The 16,657-nt window shown below is 41.4% G+C and overlaps 1 protein-coding gene across 3 annotated transcripts in view; it reads right to left on the reverse strand.

Annotated features, from left to right (window-relative positions):
* The window catches only part of dscaml1 (Down syndrome cell adhesion molecule like 1), a gene marked incomplete at both ends in the record, with an annotated part of 93,412 nt that extends 77,512 nt beyond the window's left edge, over window positions 1–15,900 (reverse strand). The window contains 2 exons of one of the 3 annotated variants that reach the window (XM_079224851.1): window positions 5,630–5,950; window positions 15,701–15,900. In XM_079224851.1, coding sequence (XP_079080977.1) covers window positions 5,630–5,950; window positions 15,701–15,743 — 364 coding nt within the window. The remainder of the gene's footprint in view (window positions 1–5,629; window positions 5,951–15,700) is intronic. The other 2 variants (XM_079224852.1, XM_079224850.1) reach the window with 2 other exon arrangements.
* Window positions 15,901–16,657: the final 757 nt, after the last annotated feature.

Raw genomic sequence — 16,657 nt, forward strand, 5'->3', positions numbered from 1 at the left:
AGCCCCCACCCTCCCGTGGTTTTGCTCTCTCCCCCAGCTCTCCAGTGATATAATTAACGCCTTGCCTGAAGGCCAGTTTCCTTGGTCATTAATAATGCTTTATGCCAGCCGCCACTGTCACTGGAACCCAGTGGAACCGAAGCCAATGTCCTTGTCCAAATGGTGGGGAGTCTTTCACCTTAAAGTCCGAGGTTTAATCTCCAAAGTCTTTCTTTGATTCTGTCCATTGCTTTTACACTGTTCTACTTTTTCATAATTGGCTGAACCTTGGACTCTTTCTTTCTTTTTTTCCTGACTTGTGATGAGCTTAGACTGTAGTAGAGCGGGGACTATTCTTCCAACATTGTTCAAACGTAACATTGCATCATACAGTATACAGTATGTGACCATGCCAAACGTAGATGAGGTTTAGAACATTGAATTTAGGGGTTAGAAAATCCATTTTGGTGTTACTCTTGCTACTTGTACCAAAGCTAAATTAATGGTTGCAATAAGGTATCACCTGGAGAGCATTTCCCTTCACAATATAGCCACAGGACGCTGTGTGACTGTGGGCTGAGGTCTCATTTGTAAACAAGTAAGAGCTAAAGGACAAATAATTCCAATCAAGTCCTCATTTCAATTATTCAGTCAAACAGCTCCTGCTTCTCCTTGATGCCATCCACCTACAGATCAATAGCCAGGATCGACTGAGTAGCCTCGGCTATTGTGGCCAAGTCAATTCTTTCAATCATTTATTTACTCTCTGATTGACCCTGCTGCCTCTCATCAATAGCAGGGATAATCCCCAATGACCACTGTGCCTCCCATAGTGTTTAAAACCCACTTGACAAGTTATAACTGTTTGGTGCAATGTTAACAGTCATCACATGTCAATTCAGTGGGAATTCAAAACCAGTCAAGGTTGCCCCAGGTTTGTATTTCCTGCGCTGTGACCCCAGCTTGTCCCACACCTGCTAACCTCTCAGAATATGCTGTTCAACCATTCCCCAGCCCATTACAATCAGTTGAATAAACCCTGTATGGCAACATGCCCTTCTAACTGAAACAAGCTTCAGTAAGAGGCAACTGTTGTGATAGCATTGTCATGTAACACACGTTACACTTCCAAGATATGAAAGACACGGAAAAACAAAACATATTCATTCTCTTGAGCCTTGTGACGAGATGCAAATGGTAGCTCAACTGATTTGTGTGTAAATTCCACTCCCCCTCATCGCATGCGCAGCAGAATCATTAGGATGTTACTGATGCCTGACTATATGCAGCCTGGTTGCCTAGAAACGAGCTAAAACATGGGTCTGGTGCACTGGGCGCACTGGGAGGCAAGTCTTGTATCACTGTCGCTTCAATAATTAACGACGGGGAAACCAAATACTGCATTTACTTATTCATAAAGCGAGCAGCAAAAACAGAGAAGGAAAAAAGGGGGAAATAATGGCATGCAGGAGAAATGAATGGATTCAGGTTTCATTATTGAATGGACAGGATAAGAAAAGCAGCCCTTGCGTATCAGGTTCAGGGACCCTAATTATTATATTATTAAAAAAAATGTCAGCCAGGGAAAACATGAGGAGTGCAGATGGAGGAAAGGGATCTAAACACATGCTGTCTTGGCCCAGGCCTACAGAGCATTGTGTGTTTTAGTCGGGACGAAGGGGAGCGAGGTGAGATCCTTGAACAGGTTGTCCGCATTTCATTTTCTCAAGGTTGTGTCAAGAGGATTTGGGTGCACAAAAAGATGAAGCCCTCAGACTCTTTTTCTAGCACTAAAGACTGTAATGACTATCTGTATGTGCAAAACTGTGCTTTCATTTTTTGAGTAAACTCACACGTTTGTCATTGGGTCCCTTAACTTGTTACCTCAAGTGAAAATGATGTATGTGTCCTGAAAAAGAGAAAGTAGAGAAATGTATTGGGAAGATGTGCTTAGATGCAAGAAGACAAGAGAGATCCTTGAAATACAGCGATGCCTTATTCTTGAGGCCATAAATGTTTCCAAACTGCGAGATGTTACGCGAGCGCACTAAGCTCTGCTTTAGGGGTGAGGAACTAATTCACAAAAATGCCTAAATATGGAATTATGTTTTGTTCTATTTAGTTTTTTTGTCAATGTGAAAAAGATTTTCTCTGCCTTTTTTTTGTTGAGAATACTAGTTTGACAACAGACAGATGTTTGTGGAATACAAACCCTTCATCCTACTGAAGGGAAGAATAGGGGAAGACGATGTGTTCACTTTGGCTGTTTCAATACTGAAACAGGTAGAAGACCTAGTCTCCACAGTCGAGTCCACACATACATTTTTCAGACATGATTCTGTTTACTAAAAATGTATTACTTTATGTAATAAAACATTATATTTATGTTATAGGTATGTCTCTTGTTGTAGATCTTACTTTACTGGTCAAAGTTCAGCCTGCCAAGTACCTGGGCTATTTAATAAGAAGTAATTCATTATGTTTTAGAAATGACGCAACTACCATGGTAAAAAATATATATATTGTTTTTTCAAAACCCAACATTATTGTACACAAAAGGAATTCCATTTCACACTGTAAATCTAGGGCAACCAGTTTGGAGAGAAAGTGAACCATCCATACAATAATCATCACCCACTGTGCAAAATAATTCATCAAAGAAATCTTTTCATGAGCAAATACATAATACAATCAATTCATGTCTTTCATTTTGTTCATTTAAAAAAAAAGAGCTCAACAGTTATTTTGCATCCTATGGCATTTACAGTCTTTTGAAAAATATTTGTATTCATTTTTTAATGTAATTTTACCTTCTTTCAAACATCCATTAGATTCAATCTAATTGATGTGAGGAATCAAGCTGGACCTCCAGCTGCATTACCACCTTACAGTAGTTATGTGAGTTTTAAAAGTTTCCTTTTAATTTTTATAAGACACAAAAATAAATGGGATGCCATAAAGTATGACTGCAATGACCCGGTTTTGATTCCAGCCTTGGGACCTTTGCTGCATGTCACACCCCCCTCTCTCTCCCTCCCATTTCTAAACTGTCATCTGTTAAATTACAGCAGAAAAGCTTTATATATAACATATCTATCTTTCAAATGGTCAGCAGTAAGTACACATCATTTGTAGTTAATGAGCTAAAACCTGCAAAAACATGGGTATAGTCTGACAATGAACCAGTCCAGGATAAAGACTATGCTTGAAGTGCAATACATGGTATGGTGATTCTTTGTGGAAATCATTTTTTTGTCCCAAAAACATTTATTATTCAATAACTGTTTAGCTGTATCTCAAACCTAATTTTCCTTTAATTTTTTAAACAAAAAAATAAATTATTGCAGATCGGAATTTAGAAAGACGCTGTCAAAGAAGCTTGAATAAAATATACAAAAAACAAACAATACGGAACCCAAATAAAAACATTCAGTACAAGATAACAGGCAACCGACAGTCATTTGAAAAAATGTAGATCTATCGAGACAGGTGTGAGTGCTATTATTGGCCCACAATCAGCATGCATGGGAGAGGGTGAGAAAGAAGGGGAGGGATAGAGAGAGATGTGAAAAACGTGAAGAGAAGGGAGAGAGAGAGGGAGGGAGAGAGGACGAGGCGGATAGCGAGAGGGAGCGGGGGTGCAGCAGATTTTTTTGGGGGTGTCCCACTGCGAGCTGTCAGCTGCCATCATTCTCCAGCGCCACCTGAGACAGGGCATGCCACACCCTAGCGCTCCCGCCTCTGTCGCCCATGGCAACTGCAGGGTTGTGTATGTGTGAGCATGCAAGTGAACATGTGTGTGTGGTGAGTAGGACTCTGGAGGTAATGAGGTACACACACTTGCACACAAGCCCTGGTTATGTAGCTGTGGAGTCAGCATTTAATTGATTAATTGTTGTAATTATTTGGGCGGGAAGGTCATCCCAACACTGAAGCTGGCTAGAATGTCACTCTCACGCTGGAGGAACTGTCCTCCTCTAGGGACCATAGTGGCCATATGGGTGGTTATGTGTGTGTGTGTGTGTGTGTGTGTGTGTGTGTGTGTGTGTGTGTGTGTGTGTGTGTGTGTGTGTGTGTGTGTGTAGGTGTGTGTGTGTGTGTGTGTGTGTGTGTGTGTGTGTGTGTGTGTCTTGGTGAGGGAGACAATCTGGCAGAATAATTTTGTTTGTATGCATGCGATAAGGAATTGCTGACTGTCTCTTCATGCAGGATGATCATGCAACACAATCAAAATGTCTGCCTGGCTATTACCATGACCTGAAAATCCACTTTTTTATGATTATGTTAAAATCTTCCCATGTCTGTAGCTGACTTTCCAAAATATTTTCTGCCAAACACCCGGACAAAGAGCTGGCAACTAAACACCAAGAGCCAGCTTGACAAAAATGGCTCTTAGTGTGTGTGTGTGTGTGTGTGTGTGTGTGTGTGTGTGTGTGTGTGTGTGTGTGTGTGTGTGTGTGTGTGTGTGTGGTTATGGGATTTTCCAGTCCATGGACAGATGGAGAGACTGGGAGACAGGAGGCTTGCTGGCATTAGCTACGTACAGACTGGTGTGCATGTAAGTGTGGGTGTGGGTCTGAGTGGGATGTGCATGTGTGTATGCATGTGAACATCTATGCATGCATACGTCTATTTGGTGCATATCACATTAGGGCATATGCATGTGTGTATGATGCTTATGTGTGTGTCTGATGAGTCTGAGAAAGAGCAGTAACACCTTCCCACAGTGTGTTCAGCACCTCTCTCCAGCATTGACCTTGGCAGGAAGTGCAGACAGGTCACCAAACCAACTGTCTATGTGGCTGCGTGTCTGTCTTCTAGAGGATTTTTAATACACAGGGTCATGACGCTACACTTTAAACTGCTTCACCCCCGCTGAGAGAAGTTGTTGGTTTAGGATGCCAATATGTCCGTTTGGTTGACCATATTTACAGGTGCAGAGCCTTAGCAAGGTGATGCAGTTGTGATTATTTAAGTGTGTGCAAAAGGTAACTGCACCCAGCAAGGGAGAGACACATTCATATAAAGATGTAGCAAAGTGATATATTTTAGGGAGTAGAACCGTAGCGCTCATGAAGGGACATTGCATCAATTGTACACATGAAGACCATAATGGGTATTTCAGTATGAGGTGGAGACTTAAAATGTTTTTCAGAAAATCAGTTTTTTGAAGATGTGGAGTTTCAAAGAATGAGTTATAATTCAAGCAAAAAGTTTGGAATCCAAAAAAAGCACTGCTCTAACACAACACATTCATATAAACTGTATATGAAGAATTCTATCAATAGTATAAAGGTTTTTGGGTGGCCCTGTTGATGCCAGCTGGGAACCCCAGAGAATCCAGGGTTCAATTTGGTTGATATCCAAATATATGTAGAAGGTTGGGACAGGCTGTGACAGGCTGAATTGGGAAAGGCAATGTTCCATTACTGTTTAGTTCACAGTTCTGGGTGCAGTCCTTATTTAAAGAGATCAACAACAATTGAGCTAAGCTAGGGGAATCTCACCATTCAAAAGTAATGCCAAGAGCTAAACAAAATCATAGGAGAATAATGATGTGGCACGGTGGTATTGTAAGAAAAATGAATAATGTTCACCAGAAAAACTTTAACCATTGTCTTAGTTTGCACGTAGTGTGTCCAACCCTTACCTGCTTTGATGTGGATGCTGGGGCTACGAATCTTGCCGGCTTGGTTCTCAGCAGTGCAGAAGTACTCGTTGTCGTGGATAATGCTGTTGTAGGCGGAGGGGGAGAACGGGTAGAGCTGGAGGGTTCCGTTGGCGTGCACGTGGCGTATATGGGGCACGTCGTAAATGTCGTCTCCGGCGGCCAGGTACCAGCGCAGGACGGCATGGGGGGCGCCGCCCGCAGGGCAGGGCAGGGACACCCCCACCGAGCTGGAGAAGGTCACCCGCTGCAGGGAGGCGTTCACAAAGTACAGCCGTGTGGAGACAACATCTTCACTGTTGACTGTTGGGGTAAAGAAAAAGGGGGACAATTAGTTAGTAGGTAAGTGTCAGACATACAGGCAACATTCACAGATCAGACGGATATGAAGAGAGGGAGCAGGTGCACTTAAAACTGATAATGAAATTCAATAATACTGTAATGCTTAACTATTTTGCAATCTAAAAATAATGTAAGAACATTAACACTTTACCTGCCATCAATGCAGTAATTGTTTACTAAAAGAAGAAAAGTATTGCTGAACAATGTTGAGGGTTTCTGCTTATATTCTTGACTAAAAAGATGCTGAGGAAATAAGTTGTAAGAAAAGTTATAAGTTCAGGAAAGCAGTGTTTTTTTACTTGCTGATTTATTAACTAACTGGTTGACAACAATTTTTTAACATATTTTTGTATTATGTTTATTGTTCCTTTCAGAAAACACAAGTTCCATCATTACAAGTATGCACTGTAAAGCATGAAATAAAAGTTAGTATTCATTGCAATGAGACCTGGTTATTAAAACCGCTCTCTGTAAAAGCAAACCCAGAGTTCTGACCGGACTCCCCCCGGCATTTAGAAGTATCCAATCACCACACAACATGTTCACTATTTTTCAGGTTCACTGGAATAAGAATATTTTAAAGTGAGCAAGTATTAATTAAGATAAAACCTGATCTGACACCCACATAAAGTACACAAGCTGGATTTACAGGCATTCAGGTCACCTCAACCCAAACAACTTCTTCCCTGTGTGCCAAACTGCCGCCATCCATCTAATCCCATATGCATTATCCTAATATCTCTAATCTAATATATATGCACAGAGCCTTTTAGAAATCTGCCTCTCATTAGAAGGGAAAAACAGGTCACATAACTTGACTCCACCACCACTCTCATCATTTATGCTAATACCCTTCGTCATTTAGTTTTAGCGTGATAGCAAGCTGCTGCAAGTCTTAGGCCAAAGCCACTGTAGGTAGTTCTCTATCTGTAGCTGTATACGCCTGAGGAGCTGGATAACACAGATGTTTGCTGTAAAACAATGGTATTGTGGCACAGATGAAGAGCTACAGCCAGATAAGTTGTCCTAGGGGAGATAGACCACCATATATTCTCTCTCTCAAACGCCCTCTTCCAGTTTAGAGTGAGGTAGCGAGGGATCTTTTAAGATGTGTGTGTTTCTGTGTGTGTGTGTGTGTGCTTGCTTCAGGGGGCTGAGCGTGTAAAGGAGTGTAAAGAAGTGCTGAGCTCAGCTTGGCTAGAGGCCAGGGGAAGACGCTGTGCCCAGAGCCAGAGAAGTTTCTTTTCAGACAATGATACTTAATTAATCCTTTTTCCTGGATTGTGTCAACAATGCCTGGATTAGCCCTATCTCTTTAACTATCTCTGTACTGGGAGAAAATGGGGTGTTGGCTAAAACACATCAATGGAAATATAAAGACACTATCAGATGTCATTTAGGCTCCGATTTCTCCAGATCCTCTACATCAATGGATATCATTAGTAAGTAGCTATATAATAAAACAGAAGGCCCACTGGCGATCTTGTTAATCTCTTAATTCATGGCAATAACATAGATGAATGGTTGATACAAAAGACCATTTCCATATCTGTTCTGTTCCGTATGAATAGTAATGCAATGACATGACATTAATAACATGACGATAAAGGCGACGTTTCAAATGAGAAAAGGTTAAAAGGTCAAATGCACAGATTAGGTATTAAATTAAAACTGACATTAGGCAATTTCCACTCTCTCCTTCGTTGTCTGTTGTCTGACACTTTATGCATCTGTCTGCATCCCTCTGATTTATCTTTCTAAGTTACTTGTCTGTTTCTTTGTGTTTCCCATCTGCCATCAGTCTCTCACCCTTACTCTCCAAGACACTTTCTCTTGTATTTTCCTTCCACACTACAGACAGGCAATGTTATGTGATTGGAATTTGTATGCCAGACGTAGAGTGTTAAACCCACATAATCTCCTTTCGCATTTAACACACACAGAGTCTATCCACTCTGTAATCGCACTGCCGTGGGAGGCCGGTGTCCGACTTCCCTGATTCTCGTGTATATGTGGGTGTACAACGGAAGGAGAGATCAGGGAGTCAGGGAGGAGTGCAATATTGTAGACAAGACATGGGTGGCTGGTCTGGGGGAAAGGTGCTCAAGTGCAAAGGTGTTTGGATGCGGCCGAGTGAGTGAGCATGTGTGTATGTGTGTGAGTCTGTGTGTGGTAAGGTCAAAGGGATAGAGAGGTTAATGTTAAATGACTGCCTCAGTTCTTGATGTCAAACTCAGCCACCAGCAGAGGCTGAGGTGTTCAGGAAAAAGATGTGATCGCTGCTCGAGGCACAGCAGAGATGCTGAGGAGATGGAGAGCTAAAATTAGAGCAGATTCTTCGTGTTCAAAAATCTGAATTCAGGTCAAGTTCAATCTATCCTATCGTTGGAATCCATGTCAATCACTCTCAAAGACTGCTAGGCGGACTGATCTGCACTTTCAGCACCACGGAGAGCACCGCAATGTACTGCTGGGTGAGGAACACATGGAAGTGTTTCCATAGCAAGCAAATACGGAGGAAGTTATTATCAGATGACACCAGTGACAGTGAGCTGCTTCTCTCTGATGACAAATGCTATTTTTAGAAGCAGAATATTTTTATGACAAAAACAATTTACTCGAACTGCAAAAGCCCTTTTGAAAGAAACAATATTGCTGTATAAGAACGTGTTCAGAATACACTAATTATTTTTGCATCACAAAATCATCTTATCCTTCAGACTAATGGTTCCCAACTTTTTGTGTCAAATGCATCCTCAAAAGCATGATGAAATGGGCTCATCCCTTCATTATACACCTTTAATAGATGGGATGGTCTTCGTGGAATTGAATGATCAAATATCACCTTCGAGAAAAAGGTGGGTGTGGTGGATCAGTGGCTGCACATGCTCTTAAACTTATTAGGTATAGTGTTTTTGCAAACCTTGAGTATGGGATTTTTTTAGTTTTTGACTGCAGACATCTTGTATTTTTGGAATTGTAAGCGGTGACACGAGAGGATGGAGCTCTCCAACCGAACGCTGAGCAAGGCATGCTTAGGTATCCAAAATGTTACATTTAAGTTTTATGAACCGAAAATACATTGTGAAACGGTTAAAGTTCAAAGACAAAAACATGGATAACTTCAAGACCGGACAACACCGCGGCAGCAACCTGTCAATCACAAGATAACCACGCCCTAAAGCATATCCTTCTTTATCGACTGTTTTACTTTAAATGGGACAATAATTTACTAAATGAATGTCATGCTGCATTGAAAAAGACTTACTAGAAACTAGCGATTGAGACCATGAACTTATGTTTACAATGTTTAGTGAGGTAATGAATCAAGTGAGACATAGGGTCATTTTCTCATGAACTTTAACACAATCTGACTCATTTTTACAGTAATAGAAGTCGCTCCCTGATAGCCATTAGAAAGACTACAATGTTAAGCACTTCTGCATTGGCTTCACTTTTTAGGACCGTCAAATTAAACAATGTCTACTCACTGCTTGAATAATTTTTAAGAATGGAAGATGGACAACTTTCCAGTGATTCAAAGATTAGAGAAAAGTCTGAATAAATAAACATAATTTACATTTTTCCTAGCCTGTTAATCCATACTCCTCAGATGTATTTTTTGATCCCTGGGTCATGATCCACTACATATTCCCAACGTGCTCTAAAACTGGATAATCTGTTGAAAAATAAACAAACCTTAAACCATAATGTGATATTATCAAAAATGGACTCAAACTCATTTTAAACAGCTGGATGCAACAACTCAAAGTTAGACGGGAAACCTCTAAAAAAGCAGCAGTTTATGATGCCATGGCTAATCGCTTTGTCCTATGAATTTAGTCAACATATACACTAATTCACACAAAAACACATGTGTACAACCATACGGTCCAACCCCAGTCTACACTGCACAGATTGACGATGCCAACCACATGTCTTAACGCAGTAGTGGTTTAGAGTTGCATAAACAAATGTAATAAGGAAGAATGAAAGTGTGAAATAATTGTTAAAAAAAGGGACGCATCTGCCTGAAAACGTTCCACATGTTGTCACTTGGCATACAGGTCCTGCTGTTGGTCATATGTGATATGGAGAACTGTAATTTCTGGTTGGACAATAGAGGAATTCTTATTTTTGTCTTCCATGGATACCTGACCTCTTTAGGATATCTGACAGTTGAGGTGTGTTTTCAAAATATAGTCGCATGGTTCGAGACGTAAACAAATGATCCAAGGCAGAAACTTCTGTGAAATTGGAATAAAATGGATAGATGACCACAGGGAAACTAAAGATACAATGTCATCATTATCAACTATAAACATCTCGTGTAGAAAACATGGAGCACAATAACCTATTTGTTCCTCTTTATTTGGGCAAAACCAACCTCAGATGGTTATCAGAGCCCTTTCATAGCCCCGGGCTCACTTTTCTCAGCAGAAAAAGAAGGAGCAAAGGAGCAGCACTCATCCGATCATGAACTGTATTTTGATTTCCTTTGTCAAGCCTGAATGCGTTGATTACAATAAAAAAAGGTCAAAGTGATTTAGGGTGAAACCCTCAGAAACATTTTTCCTGTCGGCTGAACAACCTAATCTTTTTTTATATTTTTGTTCCTTTTTTACTGTTTTTTTAACCTTCACTTTTCCTTTTAACTCAAATCTTTCTTTGCTCTACTCTCAAATACATTTGCACTTTTTTCCTGTTTTTGCAGTGGATATGAAAATGGAGTATGAATATGTATGCTGGAGAAGCAAGGATATTGCCTATGGTGAACCGCTATGCATAATGCAGCTTTTTCTGTCTCATCTACATTCATTCAGACACACACAGACACTGAGATTCATACCATCACGTGCATAGAAAAACAGGGCTATAAATCCCACTCCTCCCGCCCGCTCACACTCTTTCTCTCCTTCAAACACACACACAAAGTCACATAAATACATTCCAGATTGCATATACGTTCATAATAGCCAATAGATTTTCTATGTGGTGAACCATGTAGCACTCCAGATAACGGCACACAAAACACATTCAGGCCAAATAACATATGAAGCATTAAAGTCAGTGGCAACACAGTCTTGGCAATGATGCCACAGAAATATGGCAGAACATAAAAGGCAAAAGATATGATCATATTTTATAGAAGGTGCTGCTCATTTACTATGACTCCAGATTGAGATACGCATTAGGGTTGCATGACAATGTCTCTCTCTGCGTTTGTGTGCAGTCAGAAAGGAAATCATTTATAGCATGGTGTCATTTCACTGGGAGAAACGCTGTAGTAAATAAAGAAAAAACTGCATGGCATGATATAGGGGTGTGAATACACTATGCATGCACACACACAAGATCACACACACACATATGGGAGGGGTGAGGCTGGTAAATAACCCATATACAACGTGTATGCAGTGTCAGTAAAATAGGGGGCCATTTCAGCATTTGGAAATTCGCATCTCCCACTTCAAAAGGATGATTTCCGTTGTTGAAGTGAGTGTCAGATTTGTTGAGATGTGTTTTTTCCTATTCTTCCTCAGAGACAGGGCATAAATTGTTTGACAGTAAGTAGAACAGCAGAGGGTGAAAGAGAGAGTCGATTGTGAGATGTTAAAGTGAGATTGTTGGAATCGTTTGTCATTGAAGACATCACCATCAATCTTTCTCCGTGCGTAATGGAGAGGGCACCGGGCTACCGGACACTACTGTTGTCCGCAAAACCTGTTGAGTGGGCGGTCCAAATCCAATTCTCTAAGTGACAGTTTAGTGCAATTATGATGTTGTTGCTATGGGCTTTAAGATCTACTGCTGCGTGATGATAAACAGTCAGACATTTGGGAACGTTGGGAACGTGTTTTGAGTTGTGGTGCGTGACAGCGGAATAGGCTAAAAGCAAATCAGTTCGCGCACTGTTGTTCGCTTATAAAGTATTTGAAAAAAAAGAAGAAACATCTCCATATCAATTTGGTAGGAGAATGTACAATGCTTTAATGATCAAGTAAAATGGTCAGCTCACATCAATTGGCACACGCGTTCGTGTGTTCCAAGAGAAACAAAGATGTCCAGACGGAATATGAGACAGAGTGACGTGTTCGGGTGGTTCGTGTTTCTGCTGCACGGGTCAACTGACAAACGCAGAGTGCCAACACTTGACATGCTTTGCTCGCCGGAGCACGGTGAGGCGAGTTAACCTGAGAGTGACATGTAGCTATTAAACCGTGGAGAAAATGACAGGTAGTGATAGCGGAACTCAGATCTGGAGGAAAAAAGACTTATACCGGGGTGTGTACCGAATGTGGCTGCATGGCAATGGCCGTGGACACATGCGCCACGGAAAAGTTGGAGGTGAATCCCATTCAAATGATTGGTGATCTCAGTGCAGTATGACTGTGTGAATGTATCACGAACTAACTCGGCTTTAACATGTCGGGTTTGTGCACGCTTCTGGAGGGAAATTATGCTAAATCACTTTACAGAATATGTGGAATGAGACGTACAACAAACATTCCTACATATCGTATCCCCCTTCCAAGTTCGGCACATTCACCTGTACAAATCTATTGTTTTACTTGTTTTCCATCAAAGAAACCCAACCAGTGAATATTGAACTCTATGTCACACAGCATACAACCCAGTACCGAAATAAAAAGAGTACAAAGGGGGAGAAAACACAACTTTGACGTTGTTGTTACACTACTTTTATCAGCCACTCACAGCCTCACTTCACACTCGCAACATCTCTGAGTGCATCGTGAGGGTGTAGCCTGGAAGCCACCGTCTGACTCATACTGTAATTACTGGGCTCCCCCTCCAAGCACTTCTCTAGTCGGTATCTGTTTTGATTCCAAATGTTCACACAGCCCGTAGTGCAACGCCGCAGAACAGAGCCCCTTGTAAAGGAATGAGAAAATACAGGTGATCAGATGAGATGTCCAAAGTACCCTTCGTACTTCACATATATTGAAATCTTCGTGAAAATCAATGTAATTTACTTTATGTATAAATACAAAATAACTGACATTTAATGGCATACATGACAACATTTTATCTGATCAGATTGCTTCATGGACAGACACACACTTATGTACATAAATTAATAAGGGAAATAAGATGTTTGCTCCATTAAATGCACAAATTAAAATGAAGTGCATGTACAACATAGGAGCCAAAGTGTTTTACACATGTGCAGGAACACTATATTTAGTTGAATGCGGTGTGTGTGTTGCAGGAGGGCTGTCGACCGAAACTGGATAAAACCGGAATCACATTAATTGATGAAATAATTATAGAAAGAGCTCTCACTCCATCTCGATCAATCCAAGGCATTTTCCCCTGCAACTTTGTACAATTACTGATTGAATCCACTCAAATTCCACACCAAAGAGACTGCCGTTTTTTCCTGACTGATTTAAAAATACAATCATTAGAATAATTATTTAAGCCTTTTCCAGTTTCTCAGGCCATGTTCTGGCCTATCGGGCCTGAAAGTAGATTCACACACAATCCTCAGCTGAGTTTGTCTCAATTTTATTTCCATAAAATGACAAGCAGCCTCCCAAATCATGACAAAGAAGAATGAGTGTATCCTCCCCCCTCCTCTCCCACCATCTATCCATCCTTCTCCCCCTCCTCTCCGCACTCATGGGTGCAGGTGTGCTGATATGCAGCCAAAAGCAAAGCAACAAACTGGCAGTAATAACCTAATGAATGTCAAATTAATGACAGAAAAAGGACAAAGGAAAACACTAAATTGTCTTAAAATGATGTAATAGTGTGATCTGAAATATATGTTCCTTCTGATGAAGCCGATGAAGATAAGCAGACGTTGTGTGCCATTCTAAGAGGCGCGGCCGAGCCAGGAAAATACGCAGTACTAATGCATATGCATGTATGATAATAGACCTCGCTTCCTCCCCTTAAAATAAAGTTTATTAAAAATGACACATATCGGAAATTCACAGCACCCAGGAGACAATAAATCACTGTAGATTTTTGCAAAATTAGCGAAACGTGGCGTTGAAAAGCAACGGGAAATGGAAGTTTGTTTTCCACTGCGTTATCTACATCTTTCCCATCTCAAGCACTCTTTCCGCTCCAGTGGTTGTTTGCAGCCCCCAACCCTCCCCCTCAACACACGCACAAGCACACACACACACACACACACACACACACACACACACACACACACACACACACACACACACACACACACACACACACAGTACATCTCGTTCAGTCACGGGACAGGGCGATGTACAGTGTGTATAATCGAAATAGACCCTGTAATCCAATTACATACAACAAAAACAGCACAAAAGCCCTCCCCGCAGCTGCAGCCTGACAGAGGGCACTGCCAAGGCCAACGTTGGAGACCAGGACCATGAAACACGCGAAGTGCCCATAATTACAACCTAATGCTTAGGATATTTCAAATGTGAACAGTAATAAGGTTTATAAATTAGGAATCTTCCATTACAGACCCGTGCGTCAAGGAAACGGATAAGTGAAAAATATATATATATTTTTTTCCCTCCACGGTGTGGTTGTTACGAAGGGAAAGCAATTCATTAGCATCAAACTAACGGATCATTGTAAAAGGTAAAAATGAATCATCCTCTTCCATCTGCAGTATCAAGAGCAAAGCCAATCAGTAGAATCTGGTGCCATAGAAAATGGTGGATGAATAATTAGACCTGGCATGATAACAACTGAGTCTGCATTCACCGACACTTATTAAAGAAAACAAACTGCAATATATGGCCTTGTCTTTTAAACATCCAACTGGGGCACATTATCTACAAATTAAAGGCCAGCGCTCGATACCTGCGCATTAGTTCACACTTCTCTCATAAAATATATTGACCCATGTTGCCACACAGCCGTGCACTCACGCACACAGGGGCAAACTGGTGCTTATGCTCTATTTGAGTGTTTATTACAAAAAATAGCTAATAAAAATAATCCCCCCCCCCCCCCCCCCCCCCCTCTCTCTCTCTCTCTCTCGCTCTCTCTCTCTCTCTCTCTCTCTCTCTTCCTCCCCAGAAGCACGCACATACACGCACACAGACACACCAACATCATATTTGTGTTGGGGCAGGGCAGAGAAAGTCGGCAAAATACATTAAACTCCTTTGCCCCCTTGGACTTTTGCAAGTAAACAGCCTCCAGCTGTGGCCAGCATCAGCGCTCGAAGTCGCCCGCCTACCCGTGCGCGCGCCTGAAGATCCTTATCAGCCTCTCCTCCATATTCACGACACCTCCACATATTCATTATGCAAAATGCTAATGCGGTGGTCTTTTTTATCATAACTAACGCAATGTGCACTTTTGAGATATATGTGATTAGTCCAAATTAAGTGCATATTCATTTTACGCTCTTTTTTTTAAATCGTTTTTAATCATATCATCAGCTGATCATTATGAGACATTGAGGACACAAGAGAAATCCAAGCACTCGGTCAGGAGGAAAGCGAAAGCTGACCAGGAAAACAGCATTTCAAAACAATAAGAAAAAGTTACCACACCTCCTGCTAAGGTGATTTAGGGTTTGATTTGACATATCTGGCACTCCGTTGTGAATTTAATTCAATCCAACATCAGTTATCAAACTGATAACATAATACATACGCACAGCCAACTTCAACATTGCACTGGAGAGGAGACAGCATGCAGATAAGCAACACTTGAAGAAACTAAGGTCCAACCTACCTTCTTGCAAAGAATACAGCAGAAGTAAAGTTACAAGCCACATGCCATTAAAAGCAGTTATATTTCACAGGAATGTTGTGCAGTCCCCCAAAAAGAGTGCACGGCGCAGCGGTCGGCCAGGCGAGGCTCCGTGCTGGACTGGTTCTGCTGATACACCCCGGCGCTCTCTCCAGCCCTGGTCCCGCACTCTCCAGCGCCGAGAAACGAGCCGCGGAGAAAGTACCGCCTCTCCTCCCTGTTCTCTCCTCCCCTTGCCGGGACAGGCTGCTGTCGCCCCACCCCCGGTATCCTAATGAAGCGCCGTGATGGAGAGGTGAGCTATACGCACGAATGGAAGACCAAAAGAGACCTCTGTATTACGCGCACTATGCATATGCTTTTATCCCACCGTTTAATGGAGTTCCAAAGACAAAGTTGACCAAAATGTACCGGCATACAAGTCATTTAAATGTTGTTTCTGAGGAAGTTAAAACAATAAATAAGACAGCCGGTTGAGGAAAATGCCTGCGCGTATTTCCCATGCAAATCCACTCAAGAATTTCCATAAATCAGTTGCCATTGCAATGTACAGGGTTGCGCATATAGATAATGAAAGTAAAACCAACAGAAGGTGTCATTGTAAAGTAAAGAATATGGGCACTAAGGAGTGTGACGGGGATCATGCGCAGAAACGCTGCAGCCTCAGTTTCAGGTGAAAGTGACTGCGCTCTGCGCTGCGTGTTCATAAAGACACTTCGGTCGCTCAAATCACTTTATAACAGACTGAACAGTGTTGGTATTAAAATAGTGGCCTTATCTACAATCAGCCTTATATGATACGGTCAATAAATGAATTAAATTCGACTGATCAGTCATCTTTCATTGACTTGAGTATTGTGTACCAAAACGTCATATATTTTCCTCTTTTTGAAGCATTTAGTACAACCAAAACTTATGCACCAATAAATACGAACCAGT

The sequence above is a fragment of the Taurulus bubalis genome, assembly GCF_910589615.1.
Source record: "Taurulus bubalis genome assembly, chromosome: 10".
Classification (NCBI taxonomy): Eukaryota; Metazoa; Chordata; class Actinopteri; order Perciformes; family Cottidae; genus Taurulus; species Taurulus bubalis.